Here is an 18,217-nt window from a genome sequence, read left to right as displayed (position 1 = left end):
CATGAGGGATAAATTTGCAGTGATGTACATGGAATATTCTCTGTCTTTCTACTGTAACTAAGTAGCTGCTATCGATGCTCACAGTGCAGGCTGGTTTCCAGCCTAGAGCAAAGATATAATGGGGTTCAAGGAATATCTCTTCACTCTTCAGGTTATCAGGTGGAATGAAATGCCCCTTTAAAAATGGAAGAAGTTATTTGAATAAGGATCTGAAGAGGCAGAGTAGAATCTTGACTTTTGTCAATGAGTTAGAAGGAGGAAGGATGTAACACAGGAGAAAGGAAAGATGGAAGGACTACTGTCCACTTTAGTTGATTTCCTAATGGTATTTCTTTTGAAAATGAAGAGCATGTAATAAAGAAGTAAAGTGTTAGATTCTGAGTAACCGCAGCTAAGTACAACATGACCGGGCAAGTTATACTTTACACTTCATTTCTCTTTTCAGGTCCCTTTGCTTCTGCATCAGAAGCAAGCATTGGCATGGTTATTATGGAGAGAGAATCAAAAACCTCATGGAGGAATTCTAGGTAAATGGAGAAGTATTGGACTTTGTGAATACATGTACCCTGACAGAATATCTGCAGAGAGGTGTAAGGGAAGTGGAGAACAGTTTAGAGGTAGAATTATAGCCAATTTTGTGAACCTAATAGGAGTTTTGTGGATTTTGTTTGTTTGTTTGTTTTGAAGTTGGTTGTCTCTAGCTTTCCATTTTTTTTTTTTACTCTCACCATTCTGCTACAAGCATTTATTTATCAAAATAAGAAAAAATAGTAAAACTTGCAAATTTAGAATATCATCCATGGGTGTTTTCTTCTAAAATGAATGTTCAGCATATATATTCAGGATCAGTTTGTTTTCATTACTAAGTTATTTTTTTTTAATTATTTGGTTTTTAGTATTTTTTTAACATTTTTTTTTTAAGTTTTGAGTTCCAAATTCTGTCCTTCACTCCCCCCCCCCACCCCTTGTTGAGACAGTAAGCAATCTGATGTAGGTTATACATGTAAATCATGTATATGCAATACATGTATATAATCATGCAATCATGTAAAACATATTTCCATGTTAGTCTCTCCACTTTCTTTTTCTGAAATCCCCAAACTCCTTTAAAATTCACTGTACCCCCACTTGCTTTTTTTTTGTCCTGCCCCTTGTTTCATCCTTTCCCAATTAAGTTCTTAAGCCTACTTATACAAGCTGCTGTTTCTTTTCAATCAGCATAATGATAGCTATTAATCACAAGAATCTCTGTAACCTAATTGTATTTTAGTTGCCTTGGTTCTAATAAGACTAAACTCATTCCTAAATCCACAGTGATTAGCAGGGGGGAGCTTTTATTCTTAGTATCAGATTCCTAGAATGGGATAAGTCTCCATATCTTTTGTGATGTAATTAGCTGCTTCTCTTTTGGTAGCTATTTTTTTTCCATGGAAGGCATGTCATTTGGTCTTAGTTTTTCCATTTTGTAAAATTTAAAAGTTCTACTATCCCTTCTAGGAATGCAATTCAATTTAGTGATCAAGTGAAAGCACTTTGAGGGTGCTTGGTTGATGTGAGGTTAACCTTTGTTTGTGAACCTTTTTCAAGTGCATAATTTCTGGGTACTTTGGGACTTCTGAGTCAAGTAGTAGAGAGTCAAAATACACAGCAGTAGGAAGAAAACCTGGGTCTGTTTTCAGCCGGAGAGTTTTAGGGGAAGAAGAATAGCTGCGACGGAGTCTTGTAAAGGGACAGGGAAGCAAAGAATGTTCGTGCACATGGGCTTGGAAGGCAAGTTAACCCTGTGCCCTGACTAACTTTAGCTGTCTGCTGTGTTCTTCTTTTCCAGCGGATGATATGGGTTTAGGCAAGACCCTGACGATGATTGCACTCATTTTAGCCCAGAAAAATGAAGAGCAGAAGAAAAAGAAAGACCAAAAGCTTGTTTTGCGGCTCTCCAAAGATGGTAGAGGATAGGGGGGTTTTCTCTGGGCTGAGAGAAGGAGGCTTCAAATTATAAGCAGCCAAAACACCCTGGGTCATATCTGGTTCATCTATGAGGGAACCAACTAATTTCTCATGTGTCATTTTTAATACAAATTCAGAGTGACTATAAACTTGACAAAAATCAGCAAATTTTCTATCTAGAAAATGTTTTTGAATTAATTTTTTTTACTTAAAAAAAATCCATCTTCTTTCCTGCTCCTCCATTGAACAGGAAATAAAAACAAAATTTTTATAACAAATATTCATAGTCATAAGAAACAAATTCTCGTATTGGCCACATTCAAAAGATATGTCTTAACTTGCACCTTAAGTCCATCAACTCTCTGTCAAGTGGGTACATGTTTCACCATGAATCCTCTGGAATTGTGGGTGATCATTGTGTTGATCAGAGTTCTTAGGTCTTTTAGACTTAAGTTTTTATGATGTTATTATTATGTAAATTGTTTTCCTGGTGGCACAGTGAGTAGAATGTTGGGCCTAGAATCAGGAAAAACTGAGTTTAAATCAGTCTTAGACACTAGCTGTGTGACCTTGGGCAAGTCATTTAACCTCTGTCTCAGTTTCCTCAACTATAAAATGGTGATAATAATAACATCTACCTCCCAGAGTTGTTGTGAGGATCAAATGAGATAATGCTTATAAAGCACTTAGCACAGTGACTAGCATTTAGTAGGTACATCATACTTGTTCTCTTCCTTTCCCCTTCTCATTTTACTCTGCATCAGTTCATACAAGTCTTCCCAGCTTTATCTGAAGCCTTCCCTTTAATCATTTCTTACAGTACAATAGTATTCTGTTACATTCAGACACTATAATTTGTTAACCATTTCCCAATTGATGGGTATCCCCTTAAGTTCCAGTTCTTTGCCACCACAAAAAGAACTACTATAAATATGTTTGTATGTGTAGGGCCTTTCCCATTTTCTCTGATCTTTTTGGTTATAGAACCAAATGTGGTTTGACTGGGTCAAAGGGTGTACTAGTTTGGTAACTTTCTAAATATAGTTCCAACTTGCTGTTCAGAATGACTGGACCAGTTAACAGCTCTAGCAACAGTGTATCAGTGTGCCTATTTTCCAATGGTATCTCCAGATTTGTTATTTTCCTATTTTTGTCAACTTTGCCCGTCTTGTGAATCTGAGGTGAAACCTCAGAATTGCTTTAATTTGTACTTCTCTAATTATTAGTGATTTGAACTATTTTTTCATATGGCTATTGATTGCTTGGATTTCTTCCTCTGAAAACTGCCTATTCCAATCCTTTTAACTGTTTATCAGTGGGGAATGGCTCTTATTTTTATAAATTAGAATCAGTTCTTTATGTATTTTGGAAATGAGGTCTTTATCAGAGAAACTCGTTCTAATAATTTTTTTCACACCTACTTCCATTCTAATTTTAGCTGTGTTAGTGTTATTCGTCCAAACATTTAAAAATTTAATATATCAAAATTGTCCATTTTATATAATTGTGTAAGGAAATTAATTCTCCAAAATAGTATTGGTTCTCCTGACACTCGTTACAGAGATAAAAGGATCACTGAAACTAACTGTAACCTAGTTTTGAGTAGCTCATGCTAATCTTGTGGAAAAGATGAGATGTGGACCAGATGATAAAATACGATTAAATGAATTTGGAATTGTGGAATGACTGGATTCCAATTAGATCGAATAGGTTGGAATTTCAAGATTCCAAAAAGTAATCACTAGTAATTCTGTGTCATCTTGTGGGAGGATCTCCAGTGGAATTTCCCAGGGATCTGTGCTTGGCCTTGTGTTATTTAACGTATTGATCATAGATAGGAGGCTTATTAAATTGAAAGTGATCCAAAATTAGGAGGAATACCTAGCACCGTAGATGCCCAAGTCAGGATTTTAAAAGATCTTCCCTTAGAGTCACAGAAAACGAGAGTTGAAAGGGACCTCATTACCCATGTAGCCCGACTCTCATGCCAAAGGAATCCCTGCTACAACATACCCAACAAAAGGTCATCTAGCCTTCACTTGACTATCTCAAAAGAGGGGAAATTCACCTTTCTCTAGACAATCCTTTCACTTTTGGATGGTTCTGATTGTTACTAAATTTGTCTTGACATCAAGCCTAGATTTGCCTCTTTACAGTTTCTCCCCGTTCTTTCTGGTTTTTCCCTCTGGGGCCAAACAGAACAAACCTAAGTCCTCCTCCACATAACAGCCTTTCACACACTCGCAGACACAGCTACCATGTCCCCCACATCTTCTTTTGTTCAGACTAACTGTGCCTGATTCCTTCAGCTAATCCTCTCACCTTTCTGGTGGCTCTCCTGCACATGCTTTCCAGCTTATTGCCCTTAAACTGTCTGCCCAGAACTGAATATGTTACTTCGTATGAGGTCCAAGAAGGGCCTGGTGTGGTGGGACTATCAGCTCTGGAGGCTAAGCCCCTCTTCATGAAGCCCCAAGTGGCATTAGCTTTTTTGGCTGATACATCACACTGCTGACTCATTGAGCAGATCTTTTGCAAACAAAACTGTTGTCTAACTATGGCTGAACTTGTGAAGCTGATTTCCTGTATCAAATGAAAAACTTGGCATTCATTTCCATTGAATTTCATCTCACTAGTTTCAGCCCAGTGCTCTAGCTTGTCAAGATCTTTTTGGATTCTGATTGTCATTTAGTTTGTTAGCTATTCTTTTCATCCTACTGACACCTACAGATTGGATGAGCATGTCATCTGTGCCTTTATCCAAGAGTCATGAATTAAAATATTAAATGGTGCAAGTCAAGCATAGATTCCTTGCACTGAAGACTTCCTGATACATTGACATTGAACCATTAATTTCTACTCTTTGAGTCTAGTCATCTAACCAGTTGTGAATCCATATTTACATATAACATACTATAACCAAATTTGCACAAACAGTTCTTTTTTCTCCAGTGTTTTATCTTTATTTTTTTCTTATTGTATTTTTCTTTATTTTGCTAAATGTTTCCTGTTTATATTTTTCTCTTTTAAAATCATTTATTTATAGTGTTCTTTTCTTTTTACATTTTGAGTTCAAGATTCTCTTACCCCTCCCTTACCCACTGAGAAGGCAAACAATATAGTATCAATTACACATGTGAAATCATGCAAAACATTTTCATATTAACTGTATTGCAAAAAGAAAGCAGAAAAAGGTGAGAAAATTATACTTTAATTTGCCCTCAGAGTTCATCAGTTCTCTCACTAGAGGTAGATCACATTTTTTCATCATGAGTCCTTTGAAGTTGCCTTGGATCACACACAAATAATTCTAAAGATAAGCTAGAATCTGGAAAAGAAAATCTAACCATCTGCCATCAGTGGCCCCATTAGAAATGAAAGAGGCAATCATGTTTATTGTTAGAATGGAACCCAGTTCCATTATGGGGTAGGGTGATTAATGTATATATTTGAATACATTTCACAGAGAGGCCCAAGCAGAGATCAACCCGAATAATTTCTATTTGTCTTTGGAGATTGTTTTTCATACTTACATTTGAATATGTGTTTTTATTTTGGGGATTCCCAGCACTTTAAAATAATAGTCATACTGAAGACCCAACTAATGAGAAATTAGAGAATTACCTAATGTCCTCTTGTTCCTCATTCTACTCCTTCTTTCCTTTCCAGGCAGGTGATATATAGTGTTACTTTTTAGAATATACAGAGCACCAGCTTAAGAAGGCCTACAACACAGCTCTCTGTACCACCAAGGAGCCAGTACTATCTTCCTGGCTTGTATTTTTATGGGGGAAAGGAAAAGCTAAAGCAATTTGATTTATAAAAATATTCCCTTCTAGCTCATATTCAGAAACCCCTAGAAATAAGAGTAATAAATGGTAAAAATAGAAATTGAGTAGTCAAGAAAAGGTGATGGGTCAATAAGAACTTAAAGCAAGATTTGATCATTTAACTGTGTGTTTTCTCCCTTAAGATTCCACTAGCTTTACATCCCATGGCACTTTAATTATCTGCCCTGCCTCCCTGATTCATCATTGGAAAAAGGAAATAGAAAAACGTGTGGGTGGCAACAGGCTGAGAATCTATCTTTACCATGGGTCTAATCGGGAACGACATGCAAAAGTGTAAGTGAAAGACAATTGTGACCTTGAAAGCGTTCAGTATCTGGTTAGCCTAAGGGGGACTGTAGGTTAGAATTGACCTTCACCAGCAAGACCAAGATGGTGGCATCTCTTCTGGCACCTACTTACTATCACATTTAGATTCCACTCTAACTAATGTTGCTAGTATGTATTGCAATTTCGGAATCATCTTCACCCATGTTCGGAGCTGGGAAAAAAATCAAACCATCTTTCACCAGGGATCTCGTTGGCAAAGGAAGGGGAGATCATGCTTGGTGTTAAAATGGAACCTAGTTCCTTTCATTGTAGAGTAGAGTGATATGCATACACTGAGAGCCAAATATTGGCCTTTGCTTATTTTTGGCCTTTGGCTTATTTTTGAAGGCTATAATTTAGAAGGCCTTGGGATTCCTTGGGTTTGCCACCAGGTGGCAGCAGGACTTGCCCAGGGAAGAGGACTATTATTTAAAAGTAGACTGAGTCCATGTTTCTCCTAGTTTAGGAGATGTTCAGTGTCCATGATTTTTTTTTTTTTTTACATTCTTCCTTTATTAGGAATGAAACCAGCCTTATACGATACATGTGAGATAATACATTTGAAAAGTTGTGTAGAAGAATTTCATTGTTTATATCTTTGGCATTATATATAAGTCATCTGAGAGATGTTGGTTTCATGAATAATAGTTCACATAATGTAGGGCTTTAAAAGATGTGTAAAATACTTTTTTCTCCCCAATAACTCAATCAGGTAGGCACAGGTACTTCTCAAGTGTTAGTTCTACCTTCCTAATTTATTCATTTCCATGTCTCATGTTTGTATAGCCTTTCCAGATATGACGTAGTGATCACCACTTATAGTCTTCTTGCCAAGGAGATCCCTACCAAGAAGGAAGAGGGAGTTGTCCCTGCTGCTGATGCCTGTATGGAGGTAAGGTATTTTGAGGGGAAAACAATTTTAGAGACCATATATCATTAACTGGGGTGAAACTTTTTACCTAACTCATGGAGCTCATCTCTTTAATTCTGTAAAATGGAAACCATTTATAATATGTCTTCTGATGAGAGTGAATATCTGCTTCCCTGACCCACCTTTGTCACTTTTGCAATCGATCTCTTACTTAAAACTTCAACAAACATTTATTATTTATATTTGTTTTGTTTTGTGGTTTTTTTTGTTTTGTTTTGTTTTGGTTTTTTTGTGAGGCAATTGGGATTAAGTGACTTGCCCAGAGTCACACAGGTAGTGAGTGTTATGTGTCTGAGGCCAGATTTGAACTCAGGTCCTCCTGACTCCAGGGCTGGTGCTCTATCCACTGTGCCACCTAGCTGCCCTCTATATTTTCATATATGTATATATTTATATATAGCACTTATGTTGAAATTAGGCGTATTTCAAATTATTTGTTATAGCAGAAATAGGTCTACTTTACCTAAATTGTAATAATAACATGAATATAGGAAACTTATGTGTGTCAGCTCATAGTTTTTCCACAAGGGTAATCAGTGTGTTACTATACTTTCTGGGTACTTTAATAACACAAATTCTACAGTATATACTGGACATATCTATATCCATATTCATGGTATCTAAAGTGGCAGATGAGTGAGAGGTGAAAGGGTAGGGAAAATAATGGATATAATCAAGAAAGTTCACTTGTTAGGTAAGCTTTTGTGTGGTTTTAGTGTACTATAAGGAAGAATACGTGACATTGATCATTCTTTACTGAATGAATACATTTTTTAGTAGGAAGTTGTTTTTTATGGCAGCAACAAACCCAATTTAAAGAAAAAAATTACAGCTCCATGAATCTATATTGTCCCTGAATAGTAATTATGCCAGAATTTTCCACATTATTTGCATTTTAGTGTATATGCTACTGCAACAAGTATCAATTGAAATTTTTAGTGTTTACAGATTCATCTATTTGTGGTTAACTTTCGAATATGACCATCATGAATGGTGAGGGTTTCTTTTACCTTGTTTTTGAAAGATTGCGTTCTGTTTTAGAAAGTTAAGGTCTTCTTATGTATTATCTATCTTTCTTTTCTTTTTTTTTCTTTTCCTTTTTTTTTTTTTTTTTTTTTTTTTTTTTGGTGAGGCTGTCAGGATTAAGTGACTTGCCCAGGGTCACACAGCTAGTAAGCTTCAAGTGTCTGAGGTTGGATTTGAACTCAGGTCCTCCTGACTCCAAGGCCAGAGCTCTATCCACTGCATCACCTAGCTGCTGCCCCTCTTATGTGTTATTTAGACCTTAAGTGTTACTGAAGAAATAATGGGTAGAGTGAAGTAGAGAGATTTTAAATGACTTGCTTATATATACTCCTGTTGAGTTAGTTTAGGTCCTAAACCAGTTCCCTGTTTAATGTTCTTAATATTAGCCTTCCCATTTGAAATTATTGCATCACCAATCTATGAACATTCATTCTTCCAAGCTATTGTTGGTTCTTATCTTCTCTAGGACTGCACATCACCATTGCTCCAAATAGTCTGGGCTCGCATCATACTGGATGAGGCTCACAATATTAAGAATCCCCGAGTGCAGACCTCCATAGCTGTCTGTAAGCTTCAGGCTGGTGCCCGCTGGGCCGTCACTGGAACCCCCATTCAGAACAACCTGCTGGACATGTATTCATTGCTGAGGTAAGCTAGCTCTCCAAGATTCTGGAGGCATGTGGGTGGCTTTTGTGGCACTTTACAAACTTCCTTACATGGAGAACCTGAATATGAGTCAGATTTCTTACATGACAGAAAATGAGTTTATTAATCTTTTTAATAGCAAAAGGTCTTTATAAATTAATGCTTGGTAGTTGATTGATAAATGATTGTGTCTTTGTAAGAGGTCCTTGTATTAATAGCCAGAACTTACATTTATACAGTTCTATATATAACCTACCTGTAGGTTCATAAGGTGCTTTACATACATTCTTCTATTTCATTCTGTTTGATTCACCAAGCAACCCTGTGAACTAAATGTTTGATTAAATGAAATGAGTGAGTGAAAAAAAGAAAAAGCATTTATTAGGCACTTTCTGTGTACCACATACTATGCTGAGTGCTGGAGATACAAAGAGAGAAGACAATCCTTGCTTGTAAGGAACTCATTCTAATAGAGGGAGGCAATATAACTAGGAGGTTTCAGCTACAAGTCAGATGGAAAGGCCCAGTGGTCCTTAGGTTAAAGCATCAAGACATGGTAATATACCCTCTTTAGTGTCATTTCTATTGATAAAACCATTTCCTGTTTCTGACATTGAACTATGACAAAGTGCCAAGGACTTTGGGGGTGAGCACTTTCTTTTCTGGGTCTGCAGTAACTGTAGCAGGGGCAGAGTTGGTTGCAAGATCTCATCTCCGCAAGGGTGGCTTCCCTAGGCAATGACTCTAGGGGCAGGCTGGAAGCAGGGCTGGTAGTGGTGGTGAGGGGTAAGGGCAGGAGCTGTGCACCGGTACCCTTGTGCTTTCCTGTCCTTTGGTGGCAGTTGTTCAGTGGGTGGTATTGGTGGTGGCGGGGATGATGGGGCTCCTTCTCCATAGGAGTTGTTCCCCTGGATGATGGCAGTGAGAGCTGGGAAGCAAGATTGGTGGTCTGGGCAGTGCCGCTATTTCTAAGATACTTGGGTGTAAGGTGTTGGACTCGCATACAAGGGAAAGTGTTGGTGAGAATGGCGGGGGTAATTTGATCCATTTGGGACTACTGCCTACTCTGGCAGCAGGGCACCTTGCTACTTACAGTTGTTATTATTCCTGTTTTTAGATGAGTAAACTGAGACTTGGAGAGGTTAAGTTACTTACATGTGGCTACCCAGTTGGTAAGCTTGGAGCTGAGATGTGAATCTAGGTCTCTCCTGACTCCAAATGTAATGCAGTTTTTCAGCCATGCTACCCTGCCTCTCAAATGCCAAATAAGTTGCCTTAAAAATGAAACAGAAAGTCCATTTAGGACAACAGAAAGTCAGGGACGTATTCTTCTTCAAAGGTCCCCAGTTTATTTGAGGCAGACACAAAAAAGTGTTGTTGGTTGTTCCTTAATATATTCCTATAGGGATACAAGACTGAGTTACAGAGAATTTCACTTCTTGGTTATTGTGCTCTTGTGACTGTCAAACATTCACAGATGTTTATGGAGAAGTTCCCATGTTGTCATAGGGTCTTAGTGACTTGACTGCCCAGGCTGTCTAGATCTGGTTCATGGGGCCTTGCTGTGATGATCTCTTTTTAGTGTAGTTGAATGACAGATGAAGCATAAAATATGGTTTACTTTTCCTCTCAGGTTGTGCTTTAACCTTTCACTGCTGTTCCTTTTTTCCTTCTTGCTCCATCCCCTCCAAAAATCAGGTTTCTCCGTTGTTCTCCATTTGATGAGTTCAAGCTATGGAAGAGTCAGGTTGACAATCATTCATCAAAAGGAGGGGAGAGGTTAAGTATTTTAACCAAGAGTCTTTTGCTGAGGAGAACAAAAGACCAGCTGGATTCAACTGGCAAACCCCTGGTAACTTCATTTCGTCTTTCACTTGGGTGGCCACAGTAGGAGGGAGATGGTCCTTTTCATTGTGCTGAAATGGTTACCTGCTTGATTTCGTGGGTTCTGTAGCGCCTAATTTCCTACTTCAGAAGAGACCACAGGATTGCTACTTAATGCAATGCCTGTACCATTATCAGAAGTCTCTCCTCAAGGTGGCACCTAATATTTAAGTAATGGCTAGGTGCCTGATGTCTAGTGGCAGTTTCTGTGAATCTACTCTGCAGTATCCTTTAAATGGTATATTAAGATAAATATCAAAGATATCTTTCCTTTTATAACAATACACGTATGTATTATAAATATGTGTATATACACCAGCTTAGTATTTCTTTGACTCTCCATCAGGTGGTGTTGCCCCAACGTCGCTTCAAGTTGCACCAGTTGAAACTTTCAGAAGATGAAGAAGCTGTGTATAATGTCCTTTTTACAAAATCAAGGTGTGTGATAAAAGAAGTTCACTCTCTTTCTCTCTGTCTCTCTGTCTCTCTCTCTCTCTCTCTCATGTCCCCCATGCTCTTTTTCCTTGGGTAGTAAATGAAAGGTTAGATTGGGCCCCCCTAGGCTATGTGTTGTGAGTTGACCAATGTTTGATTTGTTAGATCTTTTCTTTTTAATAGTCCAACCTTTTGATTCTGCTCTTTCATATTTGCTTTCTGGAACAAAAATCCCTCAGTCTTAATGTAATATGCGTAGGTTCAGTTTGGCCCCTGGTCATACCAGTATTATGAGATGGTTTCTCTCTGCTCTGTTAGTCAGAGTATAACATTCAGAATCACACTTGGCCTTTTTCTTAATCTTACTTAATGATACTTTGATAATGGTTGCTGTCTTTCCCCCTCAACCTCAAGTTTTCTCTATCTGTTGTTTTCTGTGTCTGTCTTTGTGACTTTTTCTGTCTTTTGTTAAAAATTGGACTCTTTTTCTAATTCTTATGACATCGTATTTGGTCATTGTTTGTTATTGTATTAATTTCAACTGACAGGTTATCTGGTGACCTTAATTGTTTACCAGCAGGCTGCTGCCAGCACAAAGCCATAGTGATCATGACCTTCACTTTATGGTTTCTTTGAGTACCACAGAGTGGCGGTGTGGGAAGTTGTTGTATGTGGTAGAACACTTTATAAGTGCAGGTTGTCATGGTTTTCATAGCATCTGTCTTTGATCTAGGTCAACTCTACAGTCCTACCTAAAAAGGCTTCTGAGTGAAAACAAGCAATCTGGAAGGAGCCCTGATAATCCATTCAGTAGAGGTGAGCTCTACTCAAGGGATCAAGGTGGGGGTTCACATCAAAAGATTGACAGTTTAATTAGTGCAGGTTCTTCCCTGTGCTGATTCCGTCCATCCCTATTGTAATAGGTGACCTCCTCCATAGCTCTGTCAGTCAATCATTCCATAAGCACATTTGCTGACAAGGCCCCCTGGTGACAAAGTTCTCTGAGCCTTCAACTATAGTCCCACGGTCTATCAGGGAACCCAAGCTGGCCACCTTTCCAGCGTGGCAGGACCTGCCAGAATCTGCACCCCTCTTGCCAAGTGGAGTTGGAGGAGCCCAGGTTCACTTCCACATCCAGAAGAGGGAGGCTGCCAGAAGATACAGTGGGATGTTTGATAGTGCGTGCTTGTAGGGGTGGGGAAATGGACCCAGCAAGTACCATCCAGGGCATTTGGTAAGGTGCTTTCTTGGAGAAGTAGCATGGCATAGAATTTCAAAAGCTGCCTTCCAAGTCAGGAAGACCTGGGTTCAAATCCTGCTTGAGACCCTTCATTTATAACCCTGGGCCATTCACTTAAACCTCTTTGGGCCTCAGTTTCCTTGCCTATAAAATAAGGGGATTATACTAGAGGTCCCTTTTAGTCATAAACCTATGTTCCTTTGGTATGAGAACCTTGACCCAAACTGTGAAGCAGAGCCTAGAGGAATCATGCCGAATGAGGGTTGTTTCAAACCACTTAAGAGGGAGTTTGAGTCAGAATAGAACCTGTGTATTTTAAAAACAGTTCAAGTCGGGGGGGGGGGGGGGGGGGGCAAAACAAGATCATCAGCGGTCTTTGAAACCAGGGTCTCACTTAGTTTGGATCCCTTGTTGCAGGCAGAGAACCACAGGCACGCTGAAGGCCTGTTAGTCGGTCAGGAAGCATGTATTCAGCACCATCTGTGTTCCAGGCACTATGCTAAGCACTGGGGATACAAAGAAAGGAAGAGGACAGTCTGCTCACGAGGCACTCAGAGTCTAATGGGGAGAAAGCCTATTAGCTGTCTCAACAACTAGGAGCTGGAGAAATTCTTTCCTGAACTGGAAGTGTGTTCTAGCGCTCCCCCCTGAACTTTACAACAGAGCTGTTCCTGCCCCGGCTCTTCTCACCACCCCTCATATTCTGGTTCGCTTCTCCCTTTGGCAGTGACAGAGGAGTTTGAATCTTGTGATCCTGGGCCAAGCGCCGCAGCTGGCTCCCAGTGTTCCAGCACCGCCCACATCTTGTCGTTGTTGCTGAGACTCCGCCAGTGCTGTTGTCACCTCTCTTTATTAAAATCGGTAAGGAAAACCCTCAGCATATCACTATGTGGTGGCCTGGAAAATTCTGAGCAGCTCCTGGGTCCCTTCCGGTCATGATGCTGGCTGTCTGCTCGCTGACGTGCGTCTGTCAGGTCAAGGGTTAACCTCTTATTGAGAGGTTGAATGGGAAAGCTTTGATTTCAGACTTGGGTGACTTGGTGACTGTTCAGTTACTGTTGCCTCTGTCCAGGACTGGTTTTAGCGGACAGCCAGCACTGCAAGCAGTGCTTACTTAGGCTTTGAGATGTGTCTGCTAATGCCCATGAACCACTTGACTAAAGGAGCATTTGTGTGCTTATGTCTAGTGATTTTGGTGGCCCTGTCTCTAGAATTAAGAAGATCTTTGTGGGGCTGTAGAACTGAATGGAACTGTCTTTTACTCTGGGACTACACTTAACTTTAAAGAACTGAAATAGAGTTTAAAAACTGGGGGAAATGGACATGTCATATATTTTGTGACCTTTTAGCCTTTTATTTGTCAGGCTTTTAGTATGGTTGGAATTATGCCCTGGCTGATGTTTCTGTGAGGATTTACTAACGGTGCCTTGTAAAGGATTTTGTTAAGTGTTGAGCACGGCCCTCAGCCTGTATCAGCAGTTTGGCCGGTTTCCTAAAGTGGCATAAGCCTTCAGGCCACTTTTGCTGATGTTGGATTTGTTTCATTCTGTCTAGACTCTTGACCAGACTGAGCTGCAGAGTGAAGGCCTATTCCTTTCCCTGGAGGAGCAGCTCAGTGCTTTGACCTTGTCGGAACTCCATACCCCAGATCCATCTGCCACCGTCTGCCTTAATGGCACACGATTCAAGGTGGAACTCTTCGAAGACACGAGAGAGAGCACCAAGGTATTACGTGGTTGGGGAGTCATCACCATTTCAGTGGAAGGCATGGAAGTCTCGCTTTTCCTTATTGCTTTTGGATTTCAGTTGGTGGGTTTCTCTTTCCTCCAGTCTTCAATTCCTTTCAGATTTGGTAATGGCCAAACCCTGGGATGGAGAGAGCTAAGCTGGACAGACTACAGTAAATTTGGGAAAGGCCGGGTGACCCCAGCTGATTATTCATGGTCTGAGGCATTTAAAAAAGGCCGACAGGTTTTTAATTTTTTTCTTTTTTTCTGGAAGGTGAAAGAGGGAGTCACATATCCATTTGCATTGCGAGGAATGCCTAAGCAGTGAACAAAGCTACAAATATACTCTTTTAGAAAGAGCTTTATCAGAAAACCACCAAAGGACTTTGAATCCATGAAATGAGGGCTGTACCTGAGTGTCAGTTGCTTTTTACTCACCAAAAACCTTCTAGCTCTAAGTATTGTTTCTTACTCGGCCTGCTACCTCCATTAATCACTCCATTCTAGTTCCATTAAAGCTTATTAAGGCTGACAGTTCCTTCCAGAGGGTGGCAGAGATAGGATGTAACTGGCTTCCAGCCACACTCTTTGTTAGCTGGATTATAATCGTATGCCCTTCTCCTCCACACTCTCCTAAGTGTGTGTCCTCTTTTCAGTGTTTCTATCTGAAGTATGCCATTCTCACCCCAAAGCTCCTTCCTTGTCACTACTGTGCTCCTGGTTTGAAGCTTTTTGTGTTTTCATGTACACCTGGGAGGGGAGTTGCTGCCTATAGAGAACAAGGGAATGGTTTTATCTTAACAGGAAGAACTGTACAGCTGTCTGGTTAAAATTTTAAATGCCCTTAGCTCATTTCTTGTCACTACACCTCAGCAGCTGAGGAAAGCATAGTGGAGTAGGGCCGTCTAGGACGAGAGCCTTCCCGTTTCAGCCATTCCAAGAGTTAGCCGGAGGGTAAAGAAAGGCCTGAGTGTGGTGTGGAAGAAAGACCAAGGAGTCTGATGACCTGGGCTATTGTCCAGCATCTGTCTTTTATTAGCTAGATGATCTTTTACAAGTCAAGTGTTTGGCCCAATGCCTGACACATGCCAAACACTTAATAAATGATTGTTAATTGATTGACCTACTCTGAGCCTGTTCCCCTGCCTTTAAAATGAGAAGAATATCTCATTGCGGAGATTCCTCCTTACTTGAGGATTTCATCCCATAAAAGCTGGATGTTGTTTAAGGGATTATTGTTTCTTCAGAATTAGAATGAATTAGTCTAGTTGGCCTCAGGTGTCCCTTCGAATTTTGAGATTTTGTGATCTGCCCTGTGTAGTTCTTAGGGTTGTTGTTAGATTAAAATTAAATAATATGTTAACACCTCCTATAAGGAGGATCAGTTCAAGGGAACTGGGGGAAGGGGAAGTTCAGGGAAAACGATTGGCATGCCTCCCACCCCCGCCCCCGCCCCCGCCCCCCAGACTTGTCTATTCCAGGCCAAACAATCGCAGACTCTTGGATCAGTCCTTATGCAGCATGAACTTTAGGATCTCCACCATTCTGGTTAAAGCGGCCCTTCTTCTGATGCTCTCCAGCTTATCGATGTACTTTCTAAGCTGTGGTGTCCCAAATGGGCTATGATACCCCAGATTGGGTAGAGCAGAGTACAGCACCTCCTAATTCTGGAAGAAGCTCTGCCCCACCCCACCTGTGCAGCCCAAGATCTCCTTAGCTTGTTTCACTGCCATGTCACACTTGTTATGCCAAACTGAACTTATTTCCCTTTTTGACAGGCTTTCTAAACTGGTAAATCAAGGAATACTGAAGATGTTTTTAACCTGGATTTTTAGCAAAATATTTGACGAAGTATCTCATGCTGAACTTATGATAAAGATGGAAAGATTTGGGGTAGATGATAGTATAGTTTTACTCTGTCTCCCAACTAGTGTGGAACTAGACAGTATGGAACTGGTTAAATGACCAGACTCAGTAAGTGCTGATAACTTCATGTGCCCAATGGAGTTCCTTAAGGAACTTTCCTTGGCCCTGTGCTATTTCACATTTTTATGAGTGACTTGGAAAAAGGCATAAATGACATTATTGTCAAATTTTTTGACAACACTAAGCCAGGAAGGAAAACTAGATTACTGGTGACAGTTGGGATCTAAAAAGATCTTGACAGGCCAGAAAATTGGTCTAAACACTATTGCACTATTGCTGGAACTGTGAATTGACCTGACCATTCTGGAAAGGATTTGGGAACTCTTCCCCAAAAGTCACTAAACTATGTATACCAGGGGTGGGGAACCTGCGGCCTTGAGGCCACATGTGGCCCTTTAGGTCCTTAAGTGCGGCCCTTAGGCTAAACCCCAACTTCACAGAACAAATCCCCTCAATAAAAGCATTTGTTCTGTAAAATTTGGACTCAGTCAAAAGGTTACACCTAAGGACCTAGAAGGGCACATGTGGTCTCGAGGTTACAGGTTCCCACCCCTGGTCTATACCCTCCCAGCAATATCAGTACTTGGTAAAGAGAGAAAATGCCTATCTGTACAAAAATATCTATAGTAGCACTTTGTTGTGACAAAGAATTTTAAACCCATCAGTTGGGAAATTGGCTGAACAAATTATGGTGTGTGAAGGTAACGGGATATTATTGCACAGGAAGAAATAACAAAAGGGAAACCTGGGAAGATTCATACGAATTTTTGTGTAGCGAAGTGAGCAAAACCAAGAGAACAGTTCACTTCCATAGAGCAACATATGTTGCTACTGAAAATACGGGGCCAGTGAAGGAGCTTTGCAATTCACCAAATGCAGTCTAGGCCACTGCCCTCCTTTTATTCAGCATTGGGCCAGGCTCATTCTTGTCTGTCCTAAATGTACGTACTACTGGACAAACTCTAGAAGGTGTCCATCCAAATGCATGTTGAAATCTGGGCAATAGACACTCTTTACAGAAAACTTCCAGAAGGTTTTGCAGTTGTGGGGTTTGATGCAGTCACCATGATGTGATCCAGGACCTCACCACACACAGAGAACCCTTCTTTGGCCTGGACTTTACTCTGGATCTTCTCCATCACATTGGCAAATACCTTTAGCATCTCCTTATTTTGGGCCTTGAATGATACTGATTGTTGGAGGGTCAGTGAACAGGGTTATTTCTGTTATGTCTTCTAAGGAATTTTGAATGAGCTTGATGTTTAGGTGGGAGAAACCTTGTAGTAAAAGAGATTAGAAAGTGATGTTTTATTTGACTATATTGGGTACAATTCTCTAAAACTCTTAAGTTGTAGATGAGAGTTACTAGTTTGCATTTGTGGAGGGAGTTTTCTCAATGAGAATTCCCTGCACTCATGAAAATCACAGATTAGAACAACAACAAAAAAACAAACCCTCACGTAACTGTGGTCCCTACCTCGCAGGGCTATTGTGAGGCCAAGATCCAGTAATGTATGTAAAGCATGTTGCAAGCTTTAAAGTACTTCATAAATGTCAGGTGATTTTAGGGAGAAAGACATTGAATTCAGCTCCAGCTCAATCTGTAGGTGTCAGGATCCCTGTTAGTCATGGCCTCTAGGCCCCAGGTAGAAGAATGGGTTTCTGCTTATGTATCATCCCCAGATCCCTATAAATCTGATACAGGGGAAAGACCACTGGTTCTAAAGACAAAGGACATGGGTTCAGATCTCACCTCTGATGCAATCAATCAACAAGCAATTGAGTACTTGGCAGCCGTTGTTGTTTGTCAGTCTATCCGACTCTTCTGACCCCATTTGAGGTTTTCTTGGCAGAGATACTGGAGTGATTTGCCTTTTCCTTCTGGCTAGAGCTGGAGCTCATCTGACAGATGAGGAAATTGAGGCAAACAGGATGGAGTGACTTGCCCACACAGCTAGTGTCTTTCTGACTCTGGGCCTGGCACTCTATGCACTATGGTGCCACCTAGCTAGCTGCCCATTAAGTACTTATTAGGTACCATAAACTCTGCACAAGTCACTTAACCTCCCTGAGCCTCAGCTCCCTCACCTGTAAAATGATGGGGTTGGAGCAGATAGCTGGGGTTGCTTCCAGCTCTAGATCTGTGCTTCTTTATGCCTGTCTCTGGCTCTTCTTGCCACGGCCAAATCCTTTCCTTGTGACCTCAGTCACATCCACTGAAAGCTTTCTCCATCAGTTATCCCCCTCTGTTCTTCTTCTTCTTCTTCTTCTTCTTCAGTGTTTCCCTTGCTGGAGGCTC

At 40.4% G+C, this 18,217-nt stretch overlaps 1 protein-coding gene across 1 annotated transcript in view; it reads left to right on the top strand.

Annotated features, from left to right (window-relative positions):
* The window catches only part of TTF2 (transcription termination factor 2), a 64,509-nt gene that overhangs the window by 32,988 nt on the left and 13,304 nt on the right, over nt 1-18,217 (top strand). The window contains exons 9-19 of the mRNA XM_027866778.1: nt 446-527; nt 1,829-1,945; nt 5,921-6,071; nt 6,891-6,996; nt 8,528-8,709; nt 10,405-10,558; nt 10,937-11,028; nt 11,759-11,841; nt 12,993-13,126; nt 13,820-13,992; nt 14,477-14,540. Coding sequence (XP_027722579.1) covers nt 446-527; nt 1,829-1,945; nt 5,921-6,071; nt 6,891-6,996; nt 8,528-8,709; nt 10,405-10,558; nt 10,937-11,028; nt 11,759-11,841; nt 12,993-13,126; nt 13,820-13,992; nt 14,477-14,540 — 1,338 coding nt within the window. The remainder of the gene's footprint in view (nt 1-445; nt 528-1,828; nt 1,946-5,920; nt 6,072-6,890; nt 6,997-8,527; nt 8,710-10,404; nt 10,559-10,936; nt 11,029-11,758; nt 11,842-12,992; nt 13,127-13,819; nt 13,993-14,476; nt 14,541-18,217) is intronic.

Source organism: Vombatus ursinus, unplaced genomic scaffold, assembly GCF_900497805.2.
Source record: "Vombatus ursinus unplaced genomic scaffold, bare-nosed wombat genome assembly UNPS02014782.1, whole genome shotgun sequence".
Lineage (NCBI taxonomy): Eukaryota > Metazoa > Chordata > Mammalia > Diprotodontia > Vombatidae > Vombatus > Vombatus ursinus.
The sequence above is the reverse complement of the archived record's forward strand: the minus strand, read 5'-3'. Positions and strand labels throughout refer to the sequence as shown.